The 19,078-nt window shown below is 35.5% G+C and overlaps 1 protein-coding gene across 4 annotated transcripts in view; it reads left to right on the top strand.

Moving 5' to 3' along the window:
• Positions 1-19,078, top strand: part of slc39a11 (solute carrier family 39, member 11) — a 98,181-nt gene that overhangs the window by 58,910 nt on the left and 20,193 nt on the right. For all 4 annotated transcript variants that reach the window (XM_026223255.1, XM_026223252.1, XM_026223254.1 and 1 more), the window contains exon 6: positions 12,569-12,736. In XM_026223255.1, the coding sequence (XP_026079040.1) occupies positions 12,569-12,736 (168 nt within the window). The remainder of the gene's footprint in view (positions 1-12,568; positions 12,737-19,078) is intronic.

Raw genomic sequence — 19,078 nt, 5'->3', positions numbered from 1 at the left:
ATGGGATCTGCTGTTTATTCTCCTGCTGTTGTTTTTTGTGAAATCCTTTCTCCATTTGGCCCCTGAGGCTCCTGCTTGTTATGTGAGATAGTATTTGAAGGTGAAGATGGAGGTGGAGCTCATCCGCCGAGCGTTTGCCAGGAAACACAGCAGGCCTGAATAGACCACATTATAGAGTCCATCCTAACTTGGCTGCGTTCAGCGCATGCACGTCTTTCACACTGCACCGACAGCAGGGTTTCGGTAGACGCAGAGCAGCGCTGTTTGTAAACACACAGTCTTCATGAATGCCAAGTAGGACGTGTGTTGCTTGATGGACCTGGAACAGTTTTCCTGTCAAATAACTCTAGTCATAAACGTAAAATCTGATTGATTGTTGAAAATATATGTCTGTAAAATATATATGAAAATATATAAGGATTAACAGTAGCGAGCATACGCATTTGAATCACGGTATCCCGATATCGTCCGCCGGGTTATTCGTGGAATCAACATATCGACATATTATTTTGCGGTAACCACAATTCGATGTTCTCTGAACGAGCCTTAGATGGGAGGTGATGCGACACCTGACATCAGAGGAGACATTCGTGGCACGCTGCTCGATCTCGAAGCCCCAGATGCTAATGGTGCGTTCACAGCACACACGAATGAAACGTTAAGCGCGAGTAATTTACATGTTAAGTCAATGCAAAGAGGTGAATAGCCAACCTGCGGTGCGAATTCAAGTTGAAAAATCTAAACTTTGGCGAACTTTCATGACACGTTAACCGATCAGGAGCTTGAATTGCCATTCATAGACGTACAAGTCCATTCTACACATGTTCCTCCAAATTCCTCCCAATTGACAGACCTCAGAAGGGGTCTGTCCTCTGGTTGGAGTCTCTTGGTGGAACATACCATGTATATTCCCACTGATGGCGACTACACACTGCCTGTACCGCAGAAGGACTCCAAGCAGAGAGGGTAGGATTTGGAAGCAACTGCTGGTTAAGAGAGACACATTTATATGCAAAGGAACAATTGAAGACCAACCTGTATTTGCCATTATGCTGTGGTGTGAACCACAACTCCTCGTCTACCTGCTGGACTTCTGGTGATAGCCTGATGACATACCCTGAGTCAAGGAGCTTCTGTATTTCAGCTTCGTACACTCAGGGTCTCTAATCAGGTCCTTCTCAGGGTTCTTGAGGCTGGACAGAATGGGTTCCGTAGTACCCTCCATCTGATCCTGTTTAGGCAGAATGATCACTTTCTTGCTGAGAGACGGAAGGACATCAAGGTGCAAGAGTCGCTTAACATGTTGAAAGACAGGGTCTCACAGTGGTGTAAGAGAAGTGAACAAACACTGCGAGGAAGGTACCTAATGTGGGAGCAATCCATCTGGTCCCTGGAGGAACCAACCAGCCGAGGTGCATGCGTACAGTGACTGGTCCCAATCTGATGGGCTCCTTTGGGGTAATCAAAGCCAGATAATCATACCTGATTCAAATTAGAAGTTGGACCCTATCAAAAGATGGAATGGGGATCCCTTTGAGATTCTGATATTATCACTAGAGCCTAGGTTTGCTCTGTTAGTGTGAGGTGAGGCACGGTGAAGATACCTGTAAGACTGTGCTTCTCCTCTGGCCTTGACTGTGGGGAAAGCAGCAGGTCAATTGACTGCCCCTTCAATTCTGTGATGTCATGTCAGATGGTGCCGAGAGCCATAATCTCTTCTCTTCCCTCAGTTCCTAACTGCTGGACTGCTGCAGAAAGGATAATACTCCACTGAGCACCATCGTCTAGGATAGCGTAGGTCGAAATAGACCTCTTGCCTCTCCACAGAAACAATTGAACTATTCAGGTACACACAACCTGTCAAACTAGGAGTAAGATATGTTCGCTCGTGAGAGGTTGTCAGCAGCACAATGTTAGGACCATCCTGGGCACCGCAGTGAATATAGCATCCAGCTCAATGGATGGGACTAATAGATCGGTAGAAGTGTTGATGCTAATCCACCACGGGACTCCAGTAAGAAGTGCAACAGGAGACAGGGCACTGTTCAACTCTTTATGTGAAGTGTTTAACTGTTCGCAGCAGATGGCACAGCATTGCTCCAATTAGATTGGATATTGTACAACTTATGGCCACAAAGTGTTAAATGTGGTCTTTCTGAAATAAACAGACTAACAACTTGCTAATGACACGTTATACAGTAATCTACGTGAGAGGATTAACAGTAGCAGGCATATGCATTTAAATCACGGTATATCTTAAATATGACAACATTCTAAACAATGTAAGATTCTATTACACAAGCTGAATATTTATTCACAACAACAAAATAAACACCAGTGACTTATAATGAGGAATAATTAAATAAATTTACATTCAATCACGCACGTTAACACCTGATGAAAGAGCGGAGCAAGCGGCTTGTGAAAGTGAAAGTAAAGCGGAATAGCAGAACTCAGGTCAACTAGCGGCACACATTTATAATAAAAGTCCTTCCACTATAAACATACAAAGGGGATTTAGAACACATACAACAGTTTTCCCCCCTAAAAACATGGTGAAATATATATATTTTTTCCTGTCTGCTGACAGTATTTTCTGATTTATGGAAAGGAAATCCAGAATCCCCTCTGTAAAAACCTGTAAAATGTCTGACTTTATCCAGTGTTCAGATTAATCATGGAAATTTATGCAAATCAATACGTATTTGATTAGGTAATTAAATTTGCATATTTAACTTGTAGTTTAAAATATGTTTGCAATTGTTAATTTAATCAAACATTTCAAAGTTTTGCAAAACACAATATCATTTTTATTGAAGGAATGATCACCAAAGGCATGTATTTCTCAATGAGTTAAAAGCATCGTCTAATCTAATACTTTGTTCTTGTTCAAAAAGTGCATGTAGTATCAACCCATGACTAGAGATATAAAAAAGACCGAACAATGTTGCCAATCAAATAATAGATCTTCAAAATAACAATGCTGCTTTTCTGAAGAAGTCTAGTTATTGCGATAAAAGAAAAGCCTTGTTCTGTACATCTGTATAGACATTATAGAATTAAAATGAGTGGGTTATTTCAGTACGAGAAGTTTTGGTTCTAGTTTATCCCTCAGTGGATGGCTTTCATGGTCAGTTGCATTGAAATATCAAAGATGAGCTTGTTTACTTTAATCAGGCTTAAAACGCATTAAAGGGTTAGTTCACCCGAGAATGTAAATTCATCCATCATCTATTCCTCAATTAATGTTATATAAAAAATGGTCCTGGCTCTTCCAAGCCTTTCAATGGGGGTAAGCGGGGGTTTGTTGTGTACAGTTCAGAAGACGTGAAATAAAGTGCGCACATCTGTAATAAAACGTTCTCACTTCTGCTGAATGTCTGGAACCGGAAGACGTGCAACATTAATGTAACAAAATGTATATGTAACATTAATGCTTTATTACTTTTATTATTTTTCTTCTGATCCTGATAACTTAAAAAGCCTATATGCTAATATTGATACAGTACATGCAATGTTTATTATCATTGATTTATTGTGTATTTAATATGAAGTCCCTCTGAAGAAACACTTATTAATTGACATCAAACAGCTCTGGATCTGGGATTTGTATTTTGTATTTATTTATTTATTTATTTTATAAAAGTCTCTTCTGCTCATCAGGTCTGCATTTATTTGATCAGAAAAAATACAGTAATATTGTGAAATATAATTACAATTTAAAATAATGGTTTTCCAATTTAATATACTTTGAAATATAATTTATTTCTGTGATGCTCCGCTGTATTTTCAGCATCATTCCTCCAGTCTTCAGTGTCACGTGATCTTCAGAAATCATGAAAATATGATGATTTGCTGCTCAAGAAACGATTAACAACAAACATTATTGTTTGAAAGCAGTAAATGGCACAGAGAAACATCATGTGAGGTTATTTTGTTTTGTATTATTAAATATAATTTTGTATTAAGTAATAATGAATCATTAGTGTATCGTGATAGATATATTAGAGTAAGAGTAAAGGATTTATAGAAGTGGCAAATTAATAATTAATGTTATTTTTAATAAATAGAAATAAATATAGAACAGATTAAACATATTGCCAATAGACAATTACATTAATGCATGTGTTGTCTATATTCTTAGTGAATATTAGCTGGTTATTTAAATGATTTGAAATGAAATAAAACATTTTTAGGGGATGACTTGATGTATAACCAACCGTATTGTTGATTAAAAAGGTAAATTATTAAAAGTGAGAGAGTTTAAGCAGTTTGTAAATGTTTCATACAGTACCATGCATCAAACACTACTTTTTTTCTTTCAGATTAGTTATGGAATCATGAAATGTATTTTAGGTTAGTAACTACAGAGCTGAAAGCTCGAGAGCAGCACTGATGAATGTGTGCTTGTTTCATAAACTGCAGATGAGGTGAGCTGAGGTCAAAGCAGCGTGTGCGGTGTGTTTGGTGCTGCATTATGGAGTGCATATGCTGCTGGTGTGATTCTGTGAATATGCACGCTTAGACACATGGTGAATATACAGTATGAGTGTAAGCTTGGTTATGCAAGCTGTGTGTTGGCTTGGGTTTGACTGCGACTGATGGCTGAGTGTTTCTATGGTGACGTGAAGATAGGGATATTAGATGGAAACAATGAATTTCCACAAGCATGCTGGGTTATGATGACTGCTATTTTGGGATGGATGCCTTTCGCATTTTTTCATTTTTTATTTCTAATTTTAAGGATTCTGTCAGACAGAGGTTGTCTTTAATTTCTGATGAATCTTTAGATTAGTTATAGTTTGTGTTTTGCAATAAACATTAATACATTATATATAATAATATATAATTATACATACATGTATGTAAAATTAATAAAAATACATGAATAAATATAATATTAAAAGCAAACATTTTATGTCTCCATTATGTGATTTGGGGTATATAGTATTTTAAAAATTTAATTTTTTTAAAAATATTTTATTTTTAAGAGTTTAATGAAAATTCAAAGGCTTTTCAAATTGTTTTCTTTTTTTTTCCAAGTACTGCTACATGGAGATGTAATATACAGTATTTATTAAAAAAAAAAACTCAAATTAACTAAAATATTAGTTAAGTTATATTATGAAATATAATGGACTTCTTGTATATTTAAATATGTATTAAAATGAAATAACTGTCACATGAAGTAAAACATATTTATAATATTTAATTTATGTAATACAATGTCATGGACATGTCATGTATTTATTTGTTTATTTAAAAAAAATATTTCTTTTTATATCATATAATGTACTGGACATGCAATATATTTATGCATTTATATATAAAAATATTGCAACGGTTTTTAAGATATAATATTTATATTATATAATATAATGGGCACATAATGTATTTATATATTTAATACAAAATAAATGTCACTTTTTAAAGTTATATTATTATTATTATTATTATATGATGGGCATAACATATCTTAATGTATTTATAAAAAATAACGGCAGTAACTGTCACATTAAATTATCAGTTATATTTTATTGCATTAAATATTATATTTTGTAATATTAAATATAATAGTTTACAATTATAATTTGTTATAAGTATTATAATTGTTCACTTATTTAATCATATAATCTATTATATTGTTTGATTGTCAATGTCAACTAACATATTAAAGCTCGCAGAACACTGAAAGTCAGAATTTAGTTTTTAGTGCTTCCTCATATTCATCATATGATTGTGGATGGACAGAGATGTTTGATATACTGTACAGATGTAAAGGAGAATGCACGGTTTAATTTCTATAGATCTCCTACGTATGATGGGCTGTAGGTGTGTGGGTGTTTATGAAAAAGTGCATGTGATTTATATTGGCTTTAAAATGAGCCTAAATTGGGTTAAAGTGCCCCAGTGGGTCACATCCGGCAAGTAGAGGGTGCTGATGTCTCCTGCTTTGTTTTGGGTAAAATCATCGCAGTGAATCAAGCTCTAGTGTGTTTGACAGCATCAGTGTGTTGTATCTGTAAATGCATATCACTCATGAGAGTTTATTTATCCTGTTGAACACAAGAGATGTTGGGCTGAATGCGGTGCAAAGGAAGCATACAGTGGCTGTCATGCTCCAGAAAGGGCATAACAGACCTTATACTGCAAGTGTAGAAATAAATGTAATATTAAATGTGTTTTAAAGCCATATACGCTACCATACACCATGTTTGGGGTATTATTATTAGTATTAGTACTTATCTTTTATTCAGCAAGGACACAAAAGTGACAGGAAAGACATTTATAACATAATGAAAAGATTTCTATTTCAAGTAAATTGTGCTCTTTTATACTTTCTATTCCTCAAAGAATATGAAAAATTATTGTATCATGGTTTCCACAAAAATATTGTGCAGCACAACTGTTTTCAACACTGATAATAATCAGAAATGTTTCTTGAGCAGTAAATCATCATAATACGATGATTTCTGAAGATCACGTGACACTGAAGACTGGAGTAATGATGCTGAAAATACAGCGGAGCATCACAGAAATAAATTATATTTTACAGTATATTCACATATAAATGCTATTTTAAATGGTAAAAATATTTAGCAGTTTTTAATGTATTTCTGAACAAATAAATGTGACAAATAGTCTTATTAAGCAAATCTTTCAATATTACAGAAACTGCGCTAGTAAAGGTTCTCAATGATGTATTGATTTCTGGCGATTCAGGCAGTTTATCAATTCTTTTATTACTTGTTCTTAGCTCAGCTTTTGATATTTGTCATGAGGTACTACTCTCTCACCTTGCAGAAGTTGGCATCTCAGGTTCTGCATTATCTTGGTTCTCCTCATATCTCACAGATAGGCAATACTTCATCTCACTGCAGAAGTCAAAATCTCCTAGTGCCTTGCTCAAACAAGGAGTTCCCCAGGGCTCAGTTCTCGGACCATTATTATTCATCCTCTATATTCAGCCTCTTGGCCAAATGATTTGTCATTATGGTTTAACTACTTACCACTGTTATGCTGATGACATCCAGATATATACTGTTTGTTAACCAGATTCTACCCAGTCGATGACATCCTTATCTTCATTTTCTCAGTCTGAACTTGAATAAAACAGAAATTTTAATAATTGGTCCCCCATCTCTAATAAAAAATAAAACTGATGTTTTTCACATTTTTCAAGTTATTAAACGGTCACGTACTCCTCTTTCTCTTTATAGCATATTGTGCAGAAGTATAATTTGCTTTGAAAAGGTCTTATGACTGATTGCTGAAGACAGATTTGAGCCTCCTGTTATGCAAATCAATCCGTGATATGGGATGTAGCTGCAGAACACGTATTAGCATACTGTCGAGAAAACCAGCAGACGATCAGTAATCAACAGAAAAATTGCATGCCTGTGGAGAGAGTTTGATGGACTTCTCTAGCACGCCGTTCTGACCTTTAAATAAAAATATGTTTGAGTTGAAGATATGCTCGTTTGTTTGTTTTGGTTTATGCCACTCTCTTATATGATGTTAAAGTGATGTGGACAGTTTCAGGCCTGTGTTTGCATGGATTCACTGGATGCTTATCAAGTTGTGCTGTTGTGACTCAGTGAGTGTGGGGCTTGTGTAAAATGTACAACACATTTTTGGCAATTGGAGACTTTCATCTATGGCTTTTATCTAAGAACCTGCAATTAATTCAGCTATCAGTGTGAATATATTCTCTACCGCTCATCTGTCGCATGCTTTCTGCTCCAGTTAAATATATATATATACTTATAATATATAATATATATTCATTCTTTTCTTTTCTTTATTTGATTGACTTCTGGTTTATGATAATAACCCTGTATCTTATTAATTAAAACAAGACTAAGCTAAGACTCACTGAGGCTGAAATGGCATCTGTAATATTTTCTAAATTAATTATTTCTATTATTTCTTAATGTTTATTTATTAAAATGCACAAGGTATGTTGCATTGTATCGCTGTGCAGCATATTTTCTCTGGTAATTATTATTTTATTTAAATTATATATATATTTTTTTAAATAATTAATTATATAATTTCTCAATAAATATGAATGAAACGCACGTTACTTGCTACATTTGAATTATGAAATAAAATCCAAACAAAAGTGCCACGTTTATTATTTTATTTTATTTTTCAATTAATATTCATTAAATGCACATTGATTGTTACATTTGAATTATGAAATAAAATACAAATAAAATTGCCAAATTATAATTTTTTTTTTTCTCAATGAATACCCATTAAATGTGCATTGCTTATTACATTTTATGGCTGTTTGAGATATTTGCTCCAGTTGAATTATTAAATAAAATGCAACATAATGTGCCACATTTCTATTTATATATTTGTTTTATTAATTCTGTTTTTATTAATAATCTTTATTAATTGTATTTATTTATTGTATCTTTATTTGTATTCATTAATTATAATTTCTCAGTGAATATTCATGAAATGCACGAAATGCATGAAATTGTATGGCTATGCAACATATATTGAAAAAAATACTTTCACTGCAGATGAAATTTTGATACTGGACTATTGTATCTGGCCACGTTGTGACAGCGTTAACATTCATGAAGCAGGTTTGGCCATTCACTTTGTCCGTCCCTCATAATTAATTCACATGGGATGTTGTTTCTTATTCCACATGTGAACTCACCTCAGCTCTCATCTGAAAATCTTCCACAATCTTTTACTGTGTGTGCTCCAGCAATCACACATGAGGGATGTGCTTTAAGCCCAAGTAATCTGCATTCATTATGAGATTGTGTGTGTGGTTGGGAGAGACGTGTTTCAGAGAGGACAATAGAGGGTCATCAGTGTCATTGTCTTCTATCTGTTAATTCTCACCATATGTATTCATAATTGCGCTCCAAAGTGACGGGTAATTGGTGGACTTTTAGATGCACTCCTGGCCTAATTTTTTCCCTTCTTTTTATAGTGATTAAAGGAAATAAATGATTTGACAATTGGCTTTTTAAGTGGCGATAAAAGCTGTGATAAATAAAGTGAGATTTGAGAGTTCCTTGAGGAGATAAAAGCTCAGGTCAGCTTTGAAAAGAGCCGTTTGTTCTTTTACATACTGCTGATTATTAGCAGTGTCTTCATATTGATCGTGGGAAAACAAGTCGACTACAGTAATGAGACTACAGTAATGATTCATTGGCTGTATTGAACTCAGCGACAACTGATTAGTTAACAGTTTATGTTGCACTTTGTGTTTGATTTGATCAATTCATTGGCACATTTCATTAACAAGGTATTCAAACAAGGCCTAGGACACACACATAAAAGTTTTGTTTTTTTCTCCACTTTCAAGGTCTTTGAAATAAATTCAATCAGCATTGAATTGAATTGATCTGAATCTTGTCACTATTGTCTACTGTAGAAAAACTGCTGAAATCATTATTATTATTTTTTTAAAGTTGACTTTTTTGATAAAAATGTATATGTAAAATATATGTGTTGTACATAAAACAAGTATGTTTATATAATATATAATTTTGTTAATAAAATGACTATATAGCACTTTAAATTATTTTATTGTTAATATTGGCTATATAAAAATGTATGTTTTAAAAATTGAATGGTCTATGGATCAGGGTGGATTTAGGGAATTGGTGGAAAAGAATGGCTCTATACATTTGCACACATTTAACTAGATCAATCTTGAGGTTCCTTTTTTGTTGTGATGCTTGCTGCTGCACAATGGTGGCAACTTTTTGTTTCCAATGTTTCAAAATTTCTTTTATGTACATGTTATAATGGGATTCTTTAATTTACATTTATTCATTTAGCAGACACTTTTATTATTTCATGTTGTAGACCACGAAATAGCAATTGATTTGCCGTTGAAATACAAGTTTTAACAAAAAACTAAATAAATTATAAAATGATAAACCTCACAAATTGGTCTGAACAAAAACTGCAGACTGGATTATTGAAAATGCACATCCATTCTCTGCCAGTAGGAGGTGCTTTTGGAACGTCAGAAATATAGTGGTTTCCCCAGTAATGGCTGTAAACAAAGCAGCTCAGCTCATAAATAATACCTTATTAGGGAAAATTAAAATGCAAATGAAACTTTTCTGAAGACAATCAGTTCCCTTCAGAGGTTCATTCAAATAAAAACTTGAATTAGTGAAAAAGAGAAGTGTGAAAAAATATTGACTATATTGACGAGGAAAGTCCACTGATGAGTTACCAGCATAAGCCTAAATTTTATTTTAGTCATTTAAACTTAAATCTGTCAGTCAATAAAAAAATATAATCAAAATTAATCACATGATTGTCAATTCGTGAATAATCGCAACTTAATCGCACATTTTTATCTGTTCTAAATGTACCTTAAATTAATACTAATAATGGTTTCACAGACAAGTCTTAAGCTAGTCCCAGACTAAAAATCATGTTTGAGCTGTCTCAACTGAAAATATCTTGCTCTGGCATATCTGAAAATATGTCTCATCATTCTCTCAAGATGCACACATGTAACATTGTCTTCTAAGGCATTTTTGTAAAAGTTGCTTAAATATCTTAATTTAACTAAGGACTAGTCCTGGTTTAAGATAAACCCCGTTTTTGAAACTGTGCCTTCAGGTTTTTAATCCAATTAACATGGGCATGAACAAATATGAATGCTTTATTTAATATGTTTATTATTAGTGGAACCATAGTTACCAGAGCATGAAGAGTAGACATGTTTCATAGGCCATAGATGTTTTTCAAAGAACCTGTTCATGTCTATTAGACACATGAAAAATTCTAGGTTCCTGTTACTTCTCTTTCTTTGCACTGAGCAATTAACTTACACAAACCTGTTTGCATTTTCACACGACAGGGAAGCTCACTTCTTCTGAACATGTAAAATGTACGTTTATTGAGGATCTCAACACTCCATAGACGCTCGGTCCCGGAGGTCCTCGCTGTCGCACTGCCCTTATGGTTGAACCAATAATCACCCCTCTGCGGAGTGGGCTGGAGTACACTATGTTCCCTGATGTAAGACGGATTTGTGTTTCTGTGGAAACCCCTCTTTTCTGCTTTCTGCTTTGAGGAGCAGTAAGCTTAATATGCATCAATGGTTATTGGGTCCTGCTATCTCTTCAGATTCTATCGGGTCTGGTTATACGGGACTCACACTCTCTTTCGAGACTGTGTCCAGCTGATCCAGTGGACTGTCTTTTATCGGGCCCTGCTTGGTTACCCCTTCTAATCAAGCGTCCCCTTCTGGTAGAGGTGAAGCACACCCCTCTCATTGAAGGTCAGCTTTACGTTGATCCCAGTATGTGCTGTAAGGGCCCCCCTTCTTGGTCAGTTGCCTTTAAAATGGGACCCTGTTATTCCCTTAGAAATGTGTGATCCGGTTTTAGCAGGATCCCATTTCTGATGTCCCATTTGCAATCTATCTGGTCCCGGACATGGCTGTGCTCCCCTCACAGTGGGAGGGGCCGTTTAAACTTGCCGGTCCTGGGCAGATTGGGTGAGTCCTCCTCTTGACTCGAGAGTTAGGTCCTCTACCCTGAGATATTGGTCACTTCGGTCGAGCTGGGTTCCTCCCCTCTGATCTTGAGCTCCGTGGCTGTGACATCAGGTAGTTGGGCCACTTGCTGCTTTCCAGATAAGCTGCCTCTAACCAGGTCAAGTCAGGCATTGTTCCCCTCACCTCAGAGGGTTGTCTTTGAGCCTGGCGCTCACGATTGAGTGTCTGAGGACTTCTGGGCATCTGTGAGCAGATGCTTCAGAATCTTTCTAAATCCATGCTATGGTAAGTGCACACGCTAATCTTCTGTGCTCTTTCTAAATTCCACATCGTGGTAAGTGTGCATGCTAACCGGGTGACAGGACAGAGTCCAGTGTGGTTCTTTTAGACACCTAGAGTTGGTACTTAGTACTTGACCTTGGTTTTTTGGCGTGCACTCCCCTCAACATGGTGGTGGGGGTATACCATTCCCCATAGTGACCCTAGAGGACGCAGTTCAAAGTTCCTTCAGAAGGGAACGTCTAAGGTAACGTATATAAGCATGCTTCCTTGAGAACGGAATGAGACACGGTGTTAGTTTCCTAGTCTTGCTTCGGATGCAAACTTCAGCGAAGAAGCGGATCAAAGGTTGTCCCCAGCAAGTATAATTGTAATTTTTAGATATATGCTTCAGACACCAGTCAAGCTGAAAGCGTTCCCCATAATGGCCCTAGAGGATGCAGTGTCTCATTCCCTTCTCAGGGAACTATGGTTACATACATGATGTTTGATGCTATCTTTATGAATAATATCAGTCAATCTGTCTATCTATCTGTGACTTCACTTCAACAAACTGTCCGTGAAAGAAATTGCGTTAGAAAATCTTGCTGGTCAACCTCGAGAGGTCCCATTTTATCAGCCGCTTTAATGCCATTTCATTTTCTGTCAGGTTTGCAGCCCTGTTGAGATAGTGTGATTAATATACTGACTAATTAATTATTTTATAGATGTGCAAATTAAAATGTGTTGTTCTCCAAAACAGTGCATTTGAGAAGATGTTTGACATGCAATTTCTGTTGCTCTTAGATAAAATCGAGAATGGAGAGGTGTATCAAAGACGCAGGGGTCCCAACACCGGCCACACAGAGGAGCATGACGTGAGTCCTAAAGCACAGGAAGTGAGCGGTCAAACAGGAAGCAGCTGGAGGCGAATCGTTCTGCTGATCCTGGCCATCACCATACACAACATTCCTGGTTAGTCTCTCCTCGTTTCACCTTATATTCCTCTATTATTCAGGCTTTTCTATAACACATCTCTCTATGCATCTCAACTTCCTGGTAGTTTAATTCAGGTTTTTTGTGGAGTGATTTTCTTCTGGGTTTGAAGTCAGCAATGACTCAACATTATTCATCTCCCCATTATTCATGAGCCTGTGTGGCATAATCCTATGAGAAAGCATTGTCGCATAATTATTCATATCTGCATGTGACCTTTTCCTAAGACAGGCGCTTAAAACGGTGATTTGATCCCACACTGAAACATGAGTTGCATATGTTTATTTTCATGCTGAAAAAGCGACAAGCTTTCGATCAGGACACCTGTGTTTAACAAGCTTTTTTTTATAAAAGAGTTTATACATTTATGGACAGGTGAACCGAGGCTCATTTAAAACAAGATGCAGTCTGACACCGGTCTATTCCGGATCACAAACTCTTACTGTGTTTGTATATTCACAACCAACTATGTAAAAATTACAGACATTCAATATTTGTAGTTAAATGACATGTGGCTCCCGTCTGCTGAAACTCTGCTGCTTTTAAGACATTTTAAAAGTCTCTTTCCTCCAGCTCCAGTGCTTTTCATCTTCTCCTTTGCATTTGCACCATGCTGCCTTTATTTTCCTCTTTATCAGCGGTGCTTTCGGCAGCACTTGATCACATCACTGAGACGCCGCTTCTCCCTGATGCATTTGTTAATCATTCGGCCTCCGAACTCTTTGCTCTGCTTTCATCGTTCCTGAGCAGTGAGGTGAATGTAGATGACATGTAGTCTGAGTGCCGTATGTCGTGCATTAATGTCTCAGATATCCTCGATGTGCGTCTCACACACCCTTGAAATCAGGCACACTTCTCCCAGACGTCTTGACTTCTGCTGGACGACCTACAAACAAGAGTGAAACTATGTAACACAAGATGTTTTCCACACTTAATTACACAGTGACTCTGTTCTTTTCAGCCTGAATGTGCTTTTTTTTTTCTAATTGAGCCAGCAGACTCTCATAAATGGACATATTGTCAAGGGTTTTTCATAATGAATCATCAGAACGAGGGGACAAGTTTGCAGTCTTTTATTTTGGAAGAAATGTATGCTTTTATCCAGCAAGGATGCATTAAATTAATCAAAGGTGCCTGTGCAGACCTTTACAATGTTACAAAATATTTCTTTTTGAAATAAATGCGGTTCTTTTGAACTTTGTATTCATCTTTGAATCCTGAAAAATAAAATGTGTGTACACAAAAACTATTATGTGTTTTCAGCACTGATAATAATCAAAAATGTTTCTTGAGCACAAAATCAGTATATTTTCATGATTTCTGAAGATCATGTGACACTGAAGACTGGAGGAATGATGCTGAAAATACAGCGGAGCATCACAGAAATAAATTACACTTTAACAGATATTCCCATAGAAAACTGCTATTTTAAATTGTAATAATATTTCCTTTTTTTTATGATTTTATTTTATTTTCGAGTTGAGCCCAGTGGAATATGCTGGACTTCAACTTCTTTTCCCCCTTAATTAGCTCAACTTTCTTGGTTTTCGGCACACATCAGCTCCGTCTCAGTCGTGTGTAGTTGTATTCAGCTTGTCCCGTGACATTATGATGAGCTGACCTTTCCCTCGGGTCTCTGATGTGTGATCTAAAGTGCTTTTGGCCGATTTGATCTTGAAAAGGTCAGAATGAGAGAAGAATGCACCTGTAGCTGCTGTAGCACTGTTAGTTCTCTTGAGTGATGTGAGCAGTACATTAGAGCTTTAAAAGGTGATGACCTGCACTGTTAAATGCTTTTTATTGTCCTGATCTACATAAGTATTTTGGCATCTTTTCAGCTAATTTTAACTGGATGCTAAATTGCATGCAATGTGAAATAATTAACCTTTTTTTTTTAAAGCTGAGAACACGCTGCCCTGCAACATATTAACTGAATTCAATACTTGTTTCTTACTAATTCTAGATTGCTTATTCCAAAAAATAGTGTCTGTTTTGCTTGAGCATGTCATAATTTTCTTACAAAATATGACTCATTTTGTAGCATTTGTGGTGAAAAGGTCTTGTATTATCAATAATCAGCAGAAAAACTGTCACAAAGTCATGATTCCAGTCTGTTTTTGACTATTTGTTCAGTTCTCAGCCTGTTTTCACATCTGTGAATGAGTCTGAAGACATTATTTATGCCTAATTCTGATTTCTAGGTTAAAATTATGGCCAGTGACATGAAAAATTAAATAAAAAATGCAAATGTGATCCAGATGATTTCTGCTAAATTTGTGGGTGTTTCATTACTTACAAACAGTAACAGATAGTTACAGATTAAAAAAAAAAAAAAACCTTTTTTTACCTTTTAAATTTTTACCTTTTATAAACCTATTTTTTATTTCAAATTATTTTACATTAAATGCAGTATTTGACCATATTTTCCTACTCCTCTGCATATTATAACTGTATAACTGTAACTATGATACAATTTTAATTGGGATAATGTCACTGTTTATTGATATGTTTAAATTTAGCATCACCAAATTTGGTAGTATGAGGACTTTTTGCAAATCAGCATATATTTTTTTGAAGATAGATGCAGTAAGTCAGTAAGTTAACCCATCACACTTAACAGAGTTGAGATGCAGTCTCTCATCAGTCTTGATTGTGGTCGTGCAGTAGTGCTGGTCCTGTTACCGTAAATGTCCCTCTCAGCACGAGCCAAATCAAGTCAGACGGTCATCAGAGTCATTTCGTGTCAGTTTGAGTTGTGTGTTGCCCGTTCAGAGATGTAGGGATCTGTGGTTTCATGCACTTCATCGCAGTTTTCTTCTTTGAAAGAGGAATGGAATTGCATGAGCATTTATATTTAACATCCAGGACAGGTGCTGACAAGACAGTCTGAAGAAGGTATTATTTTTCACCTTATTTTTTTTTATTTTAATGTAGATGTGGCTGTCGTTCATTATTCCTCTGGAATTAAGTCTCATCACGATGAATTGTCGAGCCGTCTGGATCTACAAAATTGGGCTTAATGTTAATTAACACACACACACACAGAGAATTTCAACTCATTACAGTCGAGTTAATGACGAGGCACTTACAATGGAAATAAATGTGCCCAGTATTTAGAAGCATAAATGTGAGCTCTATTAATAAGGCAGTAATAATTCTTCTGTTTTAGGGTTTTATGCGTGCTGTAATTGAGGTAGCAAAGTAAAAGGTTATAATAGCCTGAAAAAAACAACAACAACAACTATTATTTAACTATTTATAGGGTTAAGAATCATGTCTGTTTGTGTCTGGTGGACAAGACTTCAGCTTGTACAATATTTTTAGTACAATAACTTTATAGAAAAACAATCTGGAAATTAGCTCAGACAATATTTATTATATAATATGGTGGTTATGGTTAATAAAAGTAATGTCAATATTTTTTATATATCATCATTATGTGAAATTATTTTATTTTTAAATGCATTTAAATTAGTTCAAGTTATCTTGCATGCCTCCTAGGACTTCACTTTACTTTCAGTCGAGTGCCTCTTTTCTTCAGTGCTTCCTTGGACATTAAATATGTTGGATTTTTTTAATAACCAACACAATCCAGAGCCCATGATATCGAGACCTCCCGTTACTTTCTTCAGTGTTCAATGCACAACCATTTCTTCTGGTTTCTGAGCGTGTGAGAGAACGGGACACGAGCTGCTCGCTACTTCTCGATTAGCACCAACTTTCCTCTTCTTCTTTGTCACATCAAAGATGGGAAGCACTCTAAAGAGACTCAAACAGAGCAACATCTCCTCGAATAATCCTGGGATGTGCTATTAGGATCAGACAGAGACATTTGGAGGTTTTGGAGCTCACCCTCAGCTCTTTGTGGCTCTTTCTAACCTCAGATCTTGATTGCAAAGCTGCAAGGCTCTAGTGACATGTTAATGAAGCTCTGGTGCACGTTGGTGGAGATAACACATGTGGATCTCTGGATGTTTGATAAGGTTGAGTTGAGTGCTTCTCCTCCTGATGGCACTGATTCCTCCGGTGGATTCATTCGGTTCCTTTGCTGTTTCTTAAGCAGAAGTGAAACCCCAGCAGGCTTTGTTGAGTCTGTATCTCGCTTCTCATTGCTCCTTCTGTCGCTTTCGGTTTATTTTCTCTCCCAGAAGTCTGTTTTTCTACTAGAAACAAAGCGAAATGTACCACTTTTAACAGCGTGTCAAGGTAAAGAGCCTAAATGAAGCATCTAGGCCTACATTTAAGATATTAATATCTAAATTGCATTTTAAATCTCCATGCATTTGGATTTCAACTTAAGTTGATGCATATTCGTCAGTTGTGCATAAACCAGATCTCTGCACTCAAATAAATTATGCCGTAGTTTATTAACAGCTATTTGCACCTATTTGATTTTATTTAATCATATTTTCAAAATGCATTTATATCTACATTGATTAGAAACAGCAGAATTGTATATGCAATGCAAATATACATATCTTAAATTTAAGCCTCTATATATATTTATTTTTTTATATAATTTTATTTTTGTTTTTTATTTTGATGCCCTCATTATATGGCATGAAGGCTTGAGCTTTTATTCACAGTGTGGAGGTCAAATGTCTGCAGATCATTTGGACAATAATCCACAATAATCCACAGCACTCCAGTCCATCAGTTAACATCTGGAGAAGACGAATGATGAAACACATTGATTGAAACATTGATGAGACACTGATGCAATGCTGCATTCTTGAAAAATCTCTCTTTTTTGATAGCTTTAAGCAGGTAAAAACTCTCTTTCTCCCAAAAGCGGGCCGCTTATCCTGATTCTGTGCAGGCAGATAGCAGCTGAAGTGAAGCACATGGAGAAAGTTATTTACTATGTCAGAAATGATTTTCGGTGAGAGCGGCGAGTGGAACAGAGAGCAGATGCAATCCTGTTAAAGTGCCCTATAAAGAGTACAAGTCGAGAGCTGTCTAGGTGACTGCTTTTAAGGGATCTGCCACTGCTTAAAGCAAATGTGTGTGTGTGTGTGATTTTATAGATTTGTCAAAAAAATGACTATGGTTGAATCAAAACAATTACTTAATGATAAAAAATGTAATATTAGCATAATATAGTATATTAATTATCATTGATGTCATACATTTTTTGATGTACTGTATGGATTTGAATTGCATATAAAATGTCCATCCATTGGGATAAACAAAGCAATAAATGTAATGTGATGCATATTTTTTTTTGTTATATATAAATGTAACTGGTCAGATTTCTGCATACATTTGTTCATTGTGAAAACGATTAGATTTGTTAAGTTTAAAAGTATGAACATTGTTAAAATATGGCTAGCCGTTCAGTCATATAGTAAAAATATATATATATATTTATTGATAATAAATATATAAACCTGGTTATTGTGTATTTAAAACACATTTAGTTTATTAGATATCTGACCTGACAAACATGCATCACATTAAGTTTATTATTTTTTATGTTAAACTGTCATAACGGTTTAAATGCAATTCAAACAAACCCTCAATTTATAAAAAAGTAATAATAAAAATAGTTTAAAATTAAAGCTGTAAATATGGATGTAAATTGTGTGATGCAACTATCATTAAACAATTCATATTAATATATTTTAAAACAACAAAACCCTATTTAACCAACATTAGTACAAGAGCTCGGCACATGTTGTAAGCCTTATTCTAAAAAAAGATTTTTAGACACTCATGACCCATATAACCATTTCATGTTTAGTGGATTTGTGTTTAATACGGAGTCACGGATGCAAATCTTCTTCACCTTTCTGTGAGACACTGTAACATCCACTTCTGTTAAATCCTCTGCATCCTTTCTTTACATCTCGAGTCTCATCAAGACTTAAAGAGGATTTGAGCAGTTTACAAATCACCCAGATGCTTCTGATGTGATGCAGTCTGACAGATGTATTACCCACTTTTAGATTTTATTTTTTAAATATGCAATAATTGTGTTTATTATTTATTTATTTATTTACATGCAAAGGCCAAAAAATAACACTAACATTAGTCACTAACATAAGCCTTGTGTTTTTAGTCATGCACACAGACACACAGGCATTGTGAGAGCATCAAATAGGAATGATGTAGTGTAATAACAATCTAATGGAGTTCATTGCTACATGAAGACATTATTAGGTTAACCGTGCAGATCAATGGTCTTAAGTGTGTGTGTGTGTGTGTGTGTGTGTGTGTGGTTTGGGAAACACTGTGCTGATTTTCATATCCGCCTGCAGTTCATTAAGTTAAGTGCAACTAAATGCATTGAATAACCTCGTGAAATACGGTCAGCATCAC

This window comes from Carassius auratus, chromosome 37 (genome assembly GCF_003368295.1).
Source record: "Carassius auratus strain Wakin chromosome 37, ASM336829v1, whole genome shotgun sequence".
Lineage (NCBI taxonomy): Eukaryota > Metazoa > Chordata > Actinopteri > Cypriniformes > Cyprinidae > Carassius > Carassius auratus.
Note: the sequence above shows the minus strand (reverse complement) of the source record. Positions and strands in the feature narration are given on the sequence as shown.